General features: G+C 41.2%; 1 protein-coding gene across 2 annotated transcripts in view; it reads left to right on the plus strand.

The window, feature by feature from the left end:
* itga11a (integrin, alpha 11a) overlaps nt 1-8,728 on the plus strand; it is a 133,037-nt gene extending 124,309 nt beyond the window's left edge. Inside the window, exons 26-30 of one of the 2 annotated variants that reach the window (XM_060912055.1) lie at nt 1,706-1,789; nt 2,286-2,396; nt 2,694-2,789; nt 5,487-5,600; nt 7,907-8,728. In XM_060912055.1, the coding sequence (XP_060768038.1) occupies nt 1,706-1,789; nt 2,286-2,396; nt 2,694-2,789; nt 5,487-5,600; nt 7,907-7,984 (483 nt within the window). In that variant the 3' untranslated portion in view covers nt 7,985-8,728. Of the gene's footprint in view, nt 1-1,705; nt 1,790-2,285; nt 2,397-2,693; nt 2,790-5,486; nt 5,601-7,906 lie in introns of those variants that run through there. The other variant, XM_060912056.1, reaches the window with a different exon arrangement.
* The last annotated feature ends 5,010 nt before the right edge of the window (nt 8,729-13,738 follow it).

The following is a 13,738-nucleotide window of genomic DNA, read 5'->3' on the forward strand; positions in this document are numbered from 1 at the left end:
CAGAAAGGCGCTTGCTCAAACCCAGGACCTTCTTGCTGTGAGGCGACAGTGCTAACCATTACACCACCGTGCCACCTGAAAAAAAGCCAATATTATTTAAATATCTCATCTCATCTCATTATCTCTAGCCACTTTATCCTGTTCTACAGGGTCGCAGGCAAGCTGGAGCCTATCCCAGCTGACTACGGGCAAAAGGCGGGGTACACCCTGGACAAGTCGCCAGGTCATCACAGGGCTGACACATAGACACAGACAACCATTCACACCTACACTCAATTTAGAGTCACCAGTTAACCTAACCTGCATGTCTTTGGACTGTGGGGGAAACCGGAGCACCCGGAGGAAACCCACGCGGACACTGGGAGAACATGCAAACTCCACACAGAAAGACCCTCGCCGGCCTCGAACCCGGGCCTTCTTGCTGTGAGGCGACAGCGCTAACCACTACACCACCGTGCCGCCCACTATTTAAATATAGAATAGAATAAAATATAATATAGAATATAATAAAATAGAATAAGGACAGAGCTAAATAAGGACAGTTGCTCACAAAAAGACAGCAACAAACAACAATAATTGGTAGTGGCACTACATCCACTAGTGGTGTAGAGCCATATAAAGCGACACAGTGAAGTGAGCCAGCCGTAGGTATGGTGGAACTGTAACAATAATAGTGCAACATGTGATACGGTAGATGATAATAGTGCATGGGGGGGGGGGGGGGGGGGGTAGTGCTTGGGCAATAGAGAAGAAAGGACAAAAATATCCAGAATATACACATATGTGTGCTTTGTGCAGTGTCTGGTATAAAGTTAATCATGTTGACAAGATGCTAGCCAGACTGAATAATGTATTTTATGTGCAATTTGAGGACAGAACACCACATGTCATAACTGAATATTTAGCCAGTGACTTACTGTTTTTGCGTTTTGTTTTGTTTTTGTCAAGACTGCAAACATGATGTGCTACATTAGCAAATTAGTAAAAGAGAAGAACGATCATATACTTGTTCATTTCCCTTAGTCTAGCATATTAATGCACTAAACTAGCTTATTACATGACTTTCGCTGCCTGTTTTTTAGTCAGTTAGGTTTCCGGACAGTTAGCACTGTCACCTCACAGCAAGAAGGTACTGGGTTTGAGCCCCGTGGCCGGCGAAGGCCTTTCTGTGCGGAGTTTGCATGTTCTCCCCGTGTCCGCGTGGGTTTCCTCCGGGTGCTCCGGTTTCCCCCACAGTCCAAAGACATGCAGGTTAGGTTAACTGGTGACTCTAAATTGACCGTAGGTGTGAATGTGAGTGTGAATGGTTGTCTGTGTCTACGTGTCAGCCCTGTGATGACCTGGCGACTTGTCCAGGGTGTACCCCGCCTTTCGCCCGTAGTCAGCTGGGATAGGCTCCAGCTTGCCTGCGACCCTGTAGGACAGGATAAGCGGCTACAGATAATGGATGGATGGATGGATGGATGGATGGATGGATGGATGTTTCCGGACAACAAAAAAAACACAGGCCAGGGCAAAAGCTTTGACTTGCCCAGGAGGCTAGCTAATAAATTTATGATTTGTCCACCACTGCATCATACTGTATTTTGCCACCATGTTACTTTATGCTACTAATGATTTCATTTCCTGTTTGGCTGTAAAATCAGTCAAACCAAAATAATATATCCCTATTCTTGTGAAGTGATGAGCTTTGTTCTGCCTTCAGGTAGATGGGACTCACTGCATTCCCCCTCAACACATCGCGCACAGTCGAGCATCACCAGAAGACCTGAGTCGTGTCTCTCGCCTGGTAACGTTATTTATTTCCTCTCATCTTCAGCTGTAATCCTGTGCCTGATATCACACAGTGCATCTAAAACCATTCTGTTCTTTTTATTCTGCTGTGTCTGGTGCGTTGCTTAATTTTAAAAGCCTATCTTGTGATGTAAGGGCTATTTAATCACCATTTGTGGCAAGCCGATTGAACGTTTGGTCATCTAGCATGCCAAATTGCTTGCTTTATGAAAGACAGAAAGACTCCATTACAGCGGTTTATCCTTTAAAATGCGGTCAGTGGATTTTCATCAGTGCAACTGCAAATAATCTTTAACCCAGTGTTATTAACCGGATTCATTAAGTTAACAATGCCTTGATATCACTGGAAGGGGTTTTGTAATGAAGTGTGTCTCTTCATGACAGAGAAGTGGGTTTTTGACCAACCAAGATTTGGCCACAAGCAGCTGAAACTGATCTGCAAGGAAGGGTGTTTGTGAACATAGTGTGTGTGTGTGTATGTGTGTGTGTAGAATTATACCAACTCCCTGGCTGTGCCGATTCAGTGCAATGTGAATTTAAGCTCCTATAGCGATGTCAGCGTGAGAATCAGTGGATCTCTGCGTGTTGACTCTCTCCATGAAGTAAGTGGAGTCTATCGTCCAGTTATATACAGATCAGCTCTATAAACCGAGAAACACTTCGTATGATGAAACAACATTGTAGCAGTAGGACTTTTCTGTAATCATTCAGAATTGGCTATAAACAAGAGGGAAAAAAAATCCACACGTGTGTAGAACTGTCTATTAGGAAGACTCCATATCGGTCTTTCTTCCTGATTCTCTTCCCTGTATATTGCATCAGTCACTGCCCTCACTTGCATTTTGCCTGTGTGTGTGTGGGCCATAGAAATGACTGTGTGTTTTTCCTGTCATGTCCAGCTGAAGTTTAAAACACTGGAGCTGGTGACGACAGCCTCGGTGGAGCTGAGCCAGGCCAGTCCCATGTTCCTTCAAGAAGAGAGGCCCATCAGACATGTGAGTCATGTCCTCATGTCCACGTAGACAGGAAACTGCATATTACCCCACATACACTTGGGCCATCTGAATGCAACTCTCAAAAAAAAAAAAGCTGTTTCATTGACATATTATTTGTAGTGCTTAATATTCGGCTAATATGCTAGTGACCAGGGTTTGGCCAGCTGAGAAAATTACTGTCCTCTTCCTGAAGGGAATTTTTTTTTTACCTTGTACATACTGTAGCACTGAGAATGTAAAATCTAGGCCAGGGATTTTTTTTGTTTGTTTGTTTGTTTGTTTTTACGAAGGTCCAGTGAGATCAAATTCCTTGCTTACAAAGGTCCAGATACACAGCTAATCATGACTGAAATAATTTAACCCTTAACGATTGAAGATTAGTTTCTGGTTATACATTAAATAATTTGAAGTGGTTATGTTTGTTTACTGGTGGTGTAGTGGTTAGCGCTGTCGCCTCACAGCAAGAAGGCCCTGGGTTCGAGCCCAGCGGCCAGCAAGGGCCTTTCTGTGTGGAGTTTGCATGTTGTCTACGTGGGTTTCCTCCGAGTGCTCCGGTTTCCCCGACAGTCCAAAGACATGCAGGTTAGGTTAATTGGTGGCTCTAAATTGACCGTGAGTGTGAATGGTTGTTTGTCTCTGTGTCAGCCCTGTGATGACCTGGCGACGTGTACCCCACTTCTTGCCCGTAGTCAGCTGGGATAGGCTCCAGCTTGCCTGCGACCCTGTAGAACAGGATAAGTGGCTACAGATAATGGATGGATGGATGGATGTTTGTTTACTCGTGGCTGAGTCATACCAAAGACCATCTTAAAAATGGTACTTACTGTATTGCATGCAGCAATACAGATGTGAGTGGGGAGTCAAACTCTTGTGGTTACCAGAGGACCCAGTCCCCCACTGTAACCCTAGCTATGTAACAGGTGAGAGGTCGAGGGATACAAAAACGGAGATCAGCGCCGCCTAATGCACCATATGGTGCGGGAAGGACCTTTTTTATTTTTATTTTTCAGATGTTTTGTTTCATAGTGATGACTCACATAACCACTTATGACTAGCACAAGAGATTCTGAATAGATAAATTATAATAATAAATAATAATAAACACACACTGCTCTGTCTGTTGACCGACTAGTGGCCTAGTGGTAGCGTGTCCGCCTCTCGATCGGGAGATCGGGAGTTCTATTCACGGTCGGGTCATACCAAAGACCATCATAAAAATGGTGCCATCTGGCAAGGCACGATGCAATACAGATGTGCATGGGGAGTTAAACTCTCGTGGTTACCAGAGGACTAGCCCCCCACTGTAACCCTAGCTATGTAATAGGCAAGAGGCCGAGGGTTATGGAAACGGAGATCGGCGCCGCCCGATGCGCCACATACAGGTTGGGCCTGGTTAGTACTTGAGTGGGAGACTGCCTAGGAATACCAGGTACTGTAAGGCGTGGGAAGGACTTTGACTTGGCTTTGTCTGTTAGTCTTTAGTTTAAATATTCCGTTTTCATCCATTTTTGAAAAAGTGACAATTTCCCTTTCTGATATAATGTCTCTAGCGCTGTAGCTAATCTCTGGAGTGATGAGCTGCCTTCAGCTCATTATTTACTCAAGTGCATGGATGGGAAAAGCCACAACAGAGGGCCTGCAACAGAAGCAGATATGATTAATGTTTAGAAAACTAGAGTTGTTAAACTACAGCCTGGTTTTGTTTTGTTTTTCATACAATGATCAGTTCTGCTCCAGTATTATTCAAGTGCTCAGTGTGATCCACTGAAATACATTGCAGAGTCTGCAGTCCTCCAGTTAATAACTCCTGATCTGTGCACGGAACACTGGGGTGACTGAATGAAATTGAATGTTCTCTTAGTCAGCAAAGGCTTTGTAATGTAGTTGTGTTCTAAACTCATCACTCACAAGTATTCTAAAGGATTTATAAATCTAAAAAGTCCCTCATCTTGCACATGAAAGTACAGACCACAGTGGCTGTGCGCAGGCCGTTTAACATGGTGTAGTCACACTAGTCAGTCTGGGGAGCAGACGTCCTTTTAACATCTCAGATGCTGGAAGGTTTTTTTAGTGAATTCCAGTAATCTGGAACCAAAGGACCGAAAGGACCAGCAGACCTCCTTGCAGTTCTTATTCCTCACACTGAACTCTTCTGCCATCTATGGACACTCCAGGGGAATGCAGCACATGCAAAAAATCAGCAAGTTGGGCTTTTCTTTAAACAGACCAAAAAAATTAATGATTGACATTTCTAATCTCTTAAAAGGCTCTCTGATTATTGCTAAGCTATTAAATGGCTCTCTGATTATTTCATGCTGAAGAATATTATTCAGTTACTACTATAAATCATTTGATAACTATGGTAAATCCTATAGGAAAGGATATCTCACAAAGGATTCTGGGAGTTTAAGGGTTTAAATAAAATCTGTAATTTATATGGCATGAAGTGAGAAGGCTATAACGTAAAGCTGATCTAAATGTATGAGTTTATCACAATGTTAAAAATTTGGTCTGGCACAATTTGGTGATTTCCCTCATATTGGTGAGGTGAATGAGGTGTATTTAAGCAGGTAAGTCACCAAAATGTACTGCTGTGCTGTACCGGAGCTAAGGAATGCTGATTTGTTGAACTTTATTTTTAATGTAAAAGTTTATTATATATATGGTTGAATAATGTATACCTTAATTTTTTCTTAGATAATTCTGGAATTGAGGAAGGAGGAAGATTATCGTGTTCCCATCTGGATTATTATTGGGAGTACACTAGGAGGACTGTTGCTACTCTCCCTCCTCATTTTAGCTCTATGGAAGGTAATAACTTCTGTAATACTATTTTATATATATATAAAATATATATAGACCCTCGTCGCCTCACAGCAAGAAGGTCCTGGGTTCGAGCCCCGTGGCCGGCGAGGGCCTTTCTGTGCAGAGTTTGCATGTTCTCCCCGTGTCCGCGTGGGTTTCCTCCGGGTGCTCCGGTTTCCCCCACAGTCCAAAGACATGCAGGTTAGGTTAACTGGTGACTCTAAATTGACCGTAGGTGTGAATGTGAGTGTGAATGGTTGTCTGTGTCTATGTGTCAGCCCTGTGATGACCTGGCGACTTGTCCAGGGTGTACCCCGCCTTTCTCCCACAGTCAGCTGGGATAGGCTCCAGCTCGCCTGCGACCCTGTAGAACAGGATAAAGCAGCTAGAGATAATGAGACACACACCCTGATGAAAAATAAATGTACTTTATTGTATTTAAAGTATATTCATATTGAAAATGTATTTACACAAATTATACTTTTTGTAAATATATAAAAAGTATACTAACATCACACTTTCACGCTAACACTTTTAACATACTTTAAAATAATTATACTATATTACACTTTATAGAAATATATTATACTAAAATATACTTTAAGTGAAAGTTATGTGTAATTTAGCACATAAATACACTTCAAGTTGCACTTTTGTACAATTTAATTACAATTAAAATATATTTAGTACAAAATTAGTTGTTCCAAAATAGCATGCCTCAAGTTAACTAATCATAAACACACTTGAAGTATATTGATGATTAGTGTGGCTTCAAGTACACAAAAGTATGCTAAATTTTAGTACACTTAGCACATTTATTTTTCACCAGGGTGTGTGTGTGTGTGTGTGTGTGTGTGTGTGTGTATATATATATATATATATATATATATATATATATATATATAATTCACAATTATTCCACGAAATCGAGCTGTACACGAGCTGATAGACCCTCGTCGGCTATAAGCCATGTACTACAAGATTGAGTGGAATAACTGTTTTATTCTATCCACATTCACTGGATTTTGACAAACAGAACATTTTTATTTTTTACAAATTCAGTAAATAAAAACTTTATACAAAACATCCGAGAAAATCATTTCCACTTAGAACGTAAACAAACTGGCAAAATTACAGTAATTTACAGGAATTTAAAAATACAGCGATTTTTGAAAAATGCTATAATAATAATAATAATAATAATAATAATAATAATTCTTGAAAAATAAAGATGCGTCCTTACCATCAAATACTTTTATTCCATATTTTGTTGCTTGGTTTTTTTGGGGGGGCGTTGTTTTTGAGTAGAGTTTTATTTCGTCCTCGGTTCAGTAACATGCTCCACCATTTTCTTTTCTTCTTTTTTTGGTCTTTGGCAAACCAACTTAAAGGTGCATTACTGCCACCAACTAGGCTGGAGTGTGCAACAGGCGATATTGGGGGTGAACACTATATTATTTTCATCTCTCATCTCATTATCTCTAGCCGCTTTATCCAGTTCTACAGGGTCGCAGGCAAGCTGGAGCCTATCCCAGCTGACTACGGGCGAAAGGCGGGGTACACCCTGGACAAGTCACCAGGTCATCACAGGGCTGACACATAGACACAGACAACCATTCACACTCACATTCACGCCTACGGTCAATTTAGAGTTACCAGTTAACCTAACCTGCATGTCTTTGGACTGTGGGGGAAACCGGAGCACCCGGAGGAAACCCACGCAGACACGGGGAGAACATGCAAACTCCACACAGAAAGGCCCTTGCCAGCCACGGGGCTCGAACCTGGACCCTCTTGCTGTGAGGCGACAGCGCTAACCACTACACCACCGTGCCGCAGATTATATTATTTTATTTAGCTATTTCTGTTTCTTTTAAATACTTAATAACAAAGTGATATATCTGACTTGATGCACTCCGCCATTTTGTTTTTCTCTACTCACGGTATATGAGCTGATAGCTTAGTAGTAGAGTAGCCAATCAGAGCATGCAATTGCTCATATCCAGTGACTGTGGATAGAATATATATCTATATATAGTCTGCGTGTGTGTGTGATTTTTAAAATATTTTGTTTGCATGGATACTTATGTGCAATTTTGTGACCTGATAACATAACCGTGTCCCATGTCTCATTCATTCATAACGCAGATATAACCTTAAAATATTGATAAAATGTCACAATTTGTTATTGCACTACAGTCTAAATGAAACAACTGGCTACAAGTAAATTAAATGTTTTTCACGTTGTGTCTGGTGGACGTTTGGCTTATGGGATGCGTTATGGTAAATTCCAGCTATTTCTCTTTCCCCAGCTGGGTTTTTTCCAGAGACAGAAACCCAGGGAGGAGACAGAAAGTGAGGCCAATGGGAAAGTAGCAGAGGAGCGATAACGCAAGCTGCCCACAGGGCTTAACCTAGCCCAACTCTCAGGGAGCGTCCCACTACAACACTACACGTCTCTGGAACGGAGTAGAGGAAGAGAAAGAAAAAGAGATAGAGAGAAGATATATATAAACAAGAGTGGTAGGTACGTAAATAATAGGAAGAAAAGAAAGTGAGCAAAGAGTCAAAGCAAGAAACATAAGACAGGCAAAGGTAGATGGAAAGAAAATGAAGGATTTGCTCAGTGCACTGGACAATCTGTTGCTCATTCATTAAAAAAGAAAAGAACTGCACCACCTTTCACCTGGCCTGCACTGCTTACTGAGCCCTTGCATCATAGACATGCCTCCATATCTTATCAGTCATCCCCAGTGGGATTGCATTTACAGACTTCAAGAGAACAGCTTCTGGGAACATGAACTTTTATATGCAAGCTGACTCATCACATCTGATCTTATGCCAAATTCAACTTCTTCTTCTTTTGGATATACAAGAGAAACCTCAAAGGGCTGTGACTGTCCACAACGGCCATGTTTCCTGGTGCTTTTTCTCCAAAAAAAAAAAAAAATGTCTTGGAAAATAGAGAAAGTGGAGAGCAGAAGTTCGCACAAGAGCTGGCTTGCTTTTTGTAGTGATGTCGACAGATTTAAGATGTAATATTAGGCACTGGTGTAAACTAGCTCCTTGTTTTATTTTCAGTAGTTATAATTTATTGTTATGAAAATGAACAGTGTTTGGGATTTTTTTTTTTTTTTTTTTTTTTTACACACTAATGTCCTCTTGTGGTATTCCGAAACAATAATACATACATTTTTGTGCTAGCAGGGATATGTTTGTCCTTCAAGAATGATTCTCAACTCTTTGAGAGGATGAGTTCCTGATTTCCTTCGATGCACTTTTGATATTGATGATATAAAATGCAAACTTGAATATTGTTATGAATATCTTTTTATAACCTAAGTCAGAAATAGTGTGTAATTTTGCTTCCATAAGGACTGTGGCATTACCTTGTAGCTCTAGTTTGGCTTTTAAGACGAACTGTAGTATTTGTCTTCTGCTTACAGACCCAGCATCTCAACAAATAGCCTTTAAGTAAGGATAGGCTTATTTTTTACAACTAGGCCCAGTTTCTCTACCCATGCAGTGTTTGACGTAACTGTCGTTCAAAAATTGTCCAGAACATCTCAAAATGTTCAGGTATACTTACGATTGTCATTGTGTATAGTGTCAAAACTGAAGCATGTATTATAGTCAGAGGAATTTAAGTGTACTATCATTTTTATCTATATGTCAAAAAAATAGGAAATGAGGGAATATTTGTACAAAAAGTAATAAAAATAAATACCATTTTATCAGAGTGTCTGTATAATTTCTCATTTTGGAATTTCTTATTTTTATTGACATACAATTAACGTGCTCCAATATTAATGCAAATTCTTCAGACAAATATTTACATATCTGTTGTAAACAGTAATCTATGGCAGAATTATTATTATTATTATTATTATTATTATCATCATCTTGCCCGGGACGGAGTCCACCAGGGGGCGAGGTATTGTTTTCAAAGGGGTTTGTTTGTTTGTTTGTTTGTTTCTTTCTTTCTTTCTTTCTTTCTTTCTTTCTTTCTTTTTTTTGTTAATGATATTACGGGAAAACAGCTGGACCAATCTTCATGAAACTTTCAGGATAGATGGGCATTGGTCTCAAATAGAACCTCCAATATTTTGCAGGTCATCCAAAAAGGTCAAGGTCACCAAAAAGGTCAAAATAGTTTTTTTTGCAATATCTTCCTTCATATTCATTCAGATGTGTTCTGATTGGCTGAGAGCAGTACGGTGTGTTCTGATTGGCTGAGAGCAGTATGGTGTGTTGAATTTATGAATTAATTTATTTTTATTTCGAACATGTATAAAAATTTATGCAACTATTTGTACATACAAAAGAAAGAAAACAAGAAATTTAAAAAATAATAATTAAATAACAAAGAGCTAAGACATTACAAAACACTGCACACTGTTCGAAAAAGGAGTGGGAAGAAGTACAATACTTTTTGTTCTGATTAGCTGAGAGCAGTACGGTGTGCGAATGAGAATCAGAATCAGAGCCATGTTTATTGGCCAAGTATGTTCACACACAAGGTCAAAATCAAGGTCATGGTCACCAGAAAGGTCAAAATTGTTTTTTCGTGATATCTTCTTTCATATTCATTATAAGTGCTACCGGGCGAGGTCTGTTTTGCCTGGCAAAACTTATAGGTATAGGTAATCGTATGGGGCCGAGTAAAATTAAGGATTAATTTCATGAGTGATTTCGAAGTTTTGAAAATTGGCCGAATCGCGAAGCTACGAGGGCAATTTCAAAACTTAGAAATCATGAGTGAAATTGATCCTTAATTTTATGAGGAACCATACGATTACTTGTTCGGAAGCCATTCAAGTTCACAACATTTGTCATTCACGTTTTCTGAACCAATCAGGGCGCAAGACTATCTTGCACATTTGAATCAGTTTCTAAAGCATCTTTCATCATGACACAGCGACACGACACGAGGATTTTGAAAGTGGTTTACAAAATTTTATTGTAACTTCTTTACAGGCGGCACGGTGGTGTAGTGGTTAGCGCTGTCGCCTCACAGCAAGAAGGTCCGGGTTCGAGCCCCGGGGCCGGCGAGGGCCTTTCTGTGTGGAGTTTGCATGTTCTCCCCGTGTCTGCGTGGGTTTCCTCCGGGTGCTCCGGTTTCCCCCACAGTCCAAAGACATGCAGGTTAGGTTAACTGGTGACTCTAAATTGACCGTAGGTGTGAATGTGAGTGTGAATGGTTGTCTGTGTCTATGTGTCAGCCCTGTGATGACCTGGCGACTTGTCCAGGGTGTACCCCGCCTTTCGCCCGTAGTCAGCTGGGATAGGCTCCAGCTTGCCTGCGACCCTGTAGAAGGATAAAGCGGCTAGAGATAATGAATGAATGAATGAATGAATGAACTTCTTTACAAAAGCTGATTGCTAAATGCAAGAAAACTCTGTGCTTGATCTAAAAGGAATTACAAATACCATTCATCATTATAAATTTAATCAAGTAACCAAGCAACGAACTAGCTAATAGCATTTCGGAAATACAGCCCCGTGTTAAGGAAAAAAGCCCTCCTTGATTGACCAATCAGAATTGAGTAATTTGGCCCTATGTATTATTATTATTATTATTACTGCCTGAATTTATTTATCTATTGTCTGTTTATGCTTGGAAAAGATTAGCAGTGTAATTCATCAGTGAAAGAGACAGTATCTTATTACATTCTCTATTATTTTTGTGTGTTGTTATGGCATTTTGTTATTATTCCTTTCTGCCTCTTCAGCTCACAAACAGTTTTCCTTGATTAACACCACAGTCATCACCACAGATCAATGAAGAACTAAAAACAAACTGTACTGAGTCCGTCACTCGAGGTGCTTACACATATGCAATGTTTAGTTTGTTTCAATAAAACCCTGGGGTGTGTTTTCTCCTGCTGTGCTGTTCTTTATTCCGATGAGAATGACACAGCTACAGTATATCGCCCTAAGTGCAAACCAAAGTAACCAGTCTGAGAGCATCTGAGTGTCTGGTCTCGGTCTGGTTCCAAGTGAACTCTGGAGTAGACTGAAAGCAGTTCAACTCTGAATCAGTAACAGGAAGTGAACTGAACATGACATTTGTTTTGGATTAGCAAACTGAGCCAAAATTTTCCATGCTTGGCTGACTTGTGATTTCTGTGAATGTGGCATAAGAAAAAGAAGCCTTTATTTGTCACATGAACACTCAAGCACAGCTATTCCTCCTCTGCATTTAACCAATCTGAAGCAGTGAACACACGCATGCACACACAAGTGAGCAATAAGCACACATACACACCCAGAGCAGTGGGCAGCTACCGTATGCTACACCGCCCAGGGAGCAGTTGGGGTTTACGGTAGGTACCTTGCTCAAGTGCACTTCAGCCATGATATAGAGGGAGGGGAAAGTTCTGTTCATTCACTCAACTCCCCTCACATTTTTCCTACCAGTCCCTGGAATCAAACTGGTGACCTTTTGGGCCCAAGGCTGCTTCTCAAACCTTCAGGCCATGACTGCCCCCATAGGTTTACCTTATCCTTTGAATGTTCTCCCGGTGCTCCAGTTTCCCCCCATCATCCAAACACCTGCAGTTAGGTTAACTAGCTACTCTAAATTGCCCATAGGTGTGAATGTGTGTTTGAGTGTGCAGAAAGGAATTGGCCACCCAATTGGAACTGCTGTAATTCTGGCTAAACATTGGTTGCCCTCAAACCTGGATTGGCAGTGATGATGATGAGGTAATAATGGGTGGGGACATCCATCCATCCATCCATTATCTGTAGCTGCTTATCCTGTCCTACAGGGTCGCAGGCAAGCTGGAGCCTATCCCAGCTGACTATGGGTGAGAGACGGGGGTACACCCTGGACAAGTCGCCAGGTCATCACAGGGCTGACACATAGAGACATACAACCATTTAGAGCCACCAATTAGCCTAACCTGCATGTTTTTGGACTGTAGAGGAAACCCACACAGACACGGGGAGAACATGCAAACTCCACACAGAAAAGCTCCCGTCAGCCACTGGGCTTGAACCCAGAGCCTTGTTGCTGTGAGGCAACAGTGCTAACCACTGTTGCCTCACACCATGCCGCCCACGGGTGGGACAGAACATGGTACGGTAAACGTATATGTACCGTAAGTACTGAAAACAAGTATTATTATTATTGCTGAAAACCTGGACAATTTCTTGGTGAGTGTTTTACAGATATTTGTTGGGATTTGAAGGCGGCACGGTGGCGTAGTAGTTAGTGCTGTCGTCTCACAGCAAGAAGGTCCTGGGTTCGAGCCCAGTGGCTGATGAGGGCCTTTCTGTGTGGAGTTTGCATGTTCTCGCCATGTCTCTGTGGGTTTCCTCCAGGTGTTCCGGTTTCCCTGACAGTCCAAAGACATGCAGGTTAGGTTAATCGGTGGCTCTAAATTGGCCGTGAGTGTGAATGGTTGTTTGTGTCAGCCCTGTGATGACCTGGCGACTTGTCCAGGGTGTACCCCGCTTCTCGCCCATAGTCAGCTGGGATAGGCTCCAGCTTGCCTGCGACCCTGTAGGACAGGATAAGCAGCTATGGATGGATGTTTTAAATTCCTGCTTATTTTTATTCTATCAGTACTTTTTGTCTTTTTAAATTATTTTAACTGTTCAAGCACCAACCACCAAAAGGGCAATTCCATGTAAATGTCAACCTCACCATGCAAAAATAAAGCAACATGTAATACATCAAAACCACTCCCAGAGATATCACCTAGGCCTGTATTTAACAGATGTGAATAAGTTGAACCAATTTGTAACCAACCTAATATGTCCCTGTCAGTCTTTCTTTCTTATAATGTAAACCCCAAGCTAAAATCAACTTTGATCATGTACAATTCTATATTACTGCCACAAGCCACAGAAATGTATGCTAAAATCCACAAAACAGCAAAACAATAGCCATCCTAAATATTATTTAAGAACTTTGATAGTTTTAGCTGATATTTAGAGAGTTTTTCAAAGGGTTATGGTGGTTAAATTGCTGATTTTCTAAACATATGCCATGTCTATTTCAGACGCGTCACATCCATAACGGAATTTCGTCACATCCGTAACGCTGGCTTTTCCTTCCGAAACTCATCTCATCTCATCTCATTATCTCTAGCCGCTTTATCCTTCTACAGGGTCGCAGGCAAGCTGGAGCCTAT

This window comes from Neoarius graeffei, chromosome 27, assembly GCF_027579695.1.
Source record: "Neoarius graeffei isolate fNeoGra1 chromosome 27, fNeoGra1.pri, whole genome shotgun sequence".
Lineage (NCBI taxonomy): Eukaryota > Metazoa > Chordata > Actinopteri > Siluriformes > Ariidae > Neoarius > Neoarius graeffei.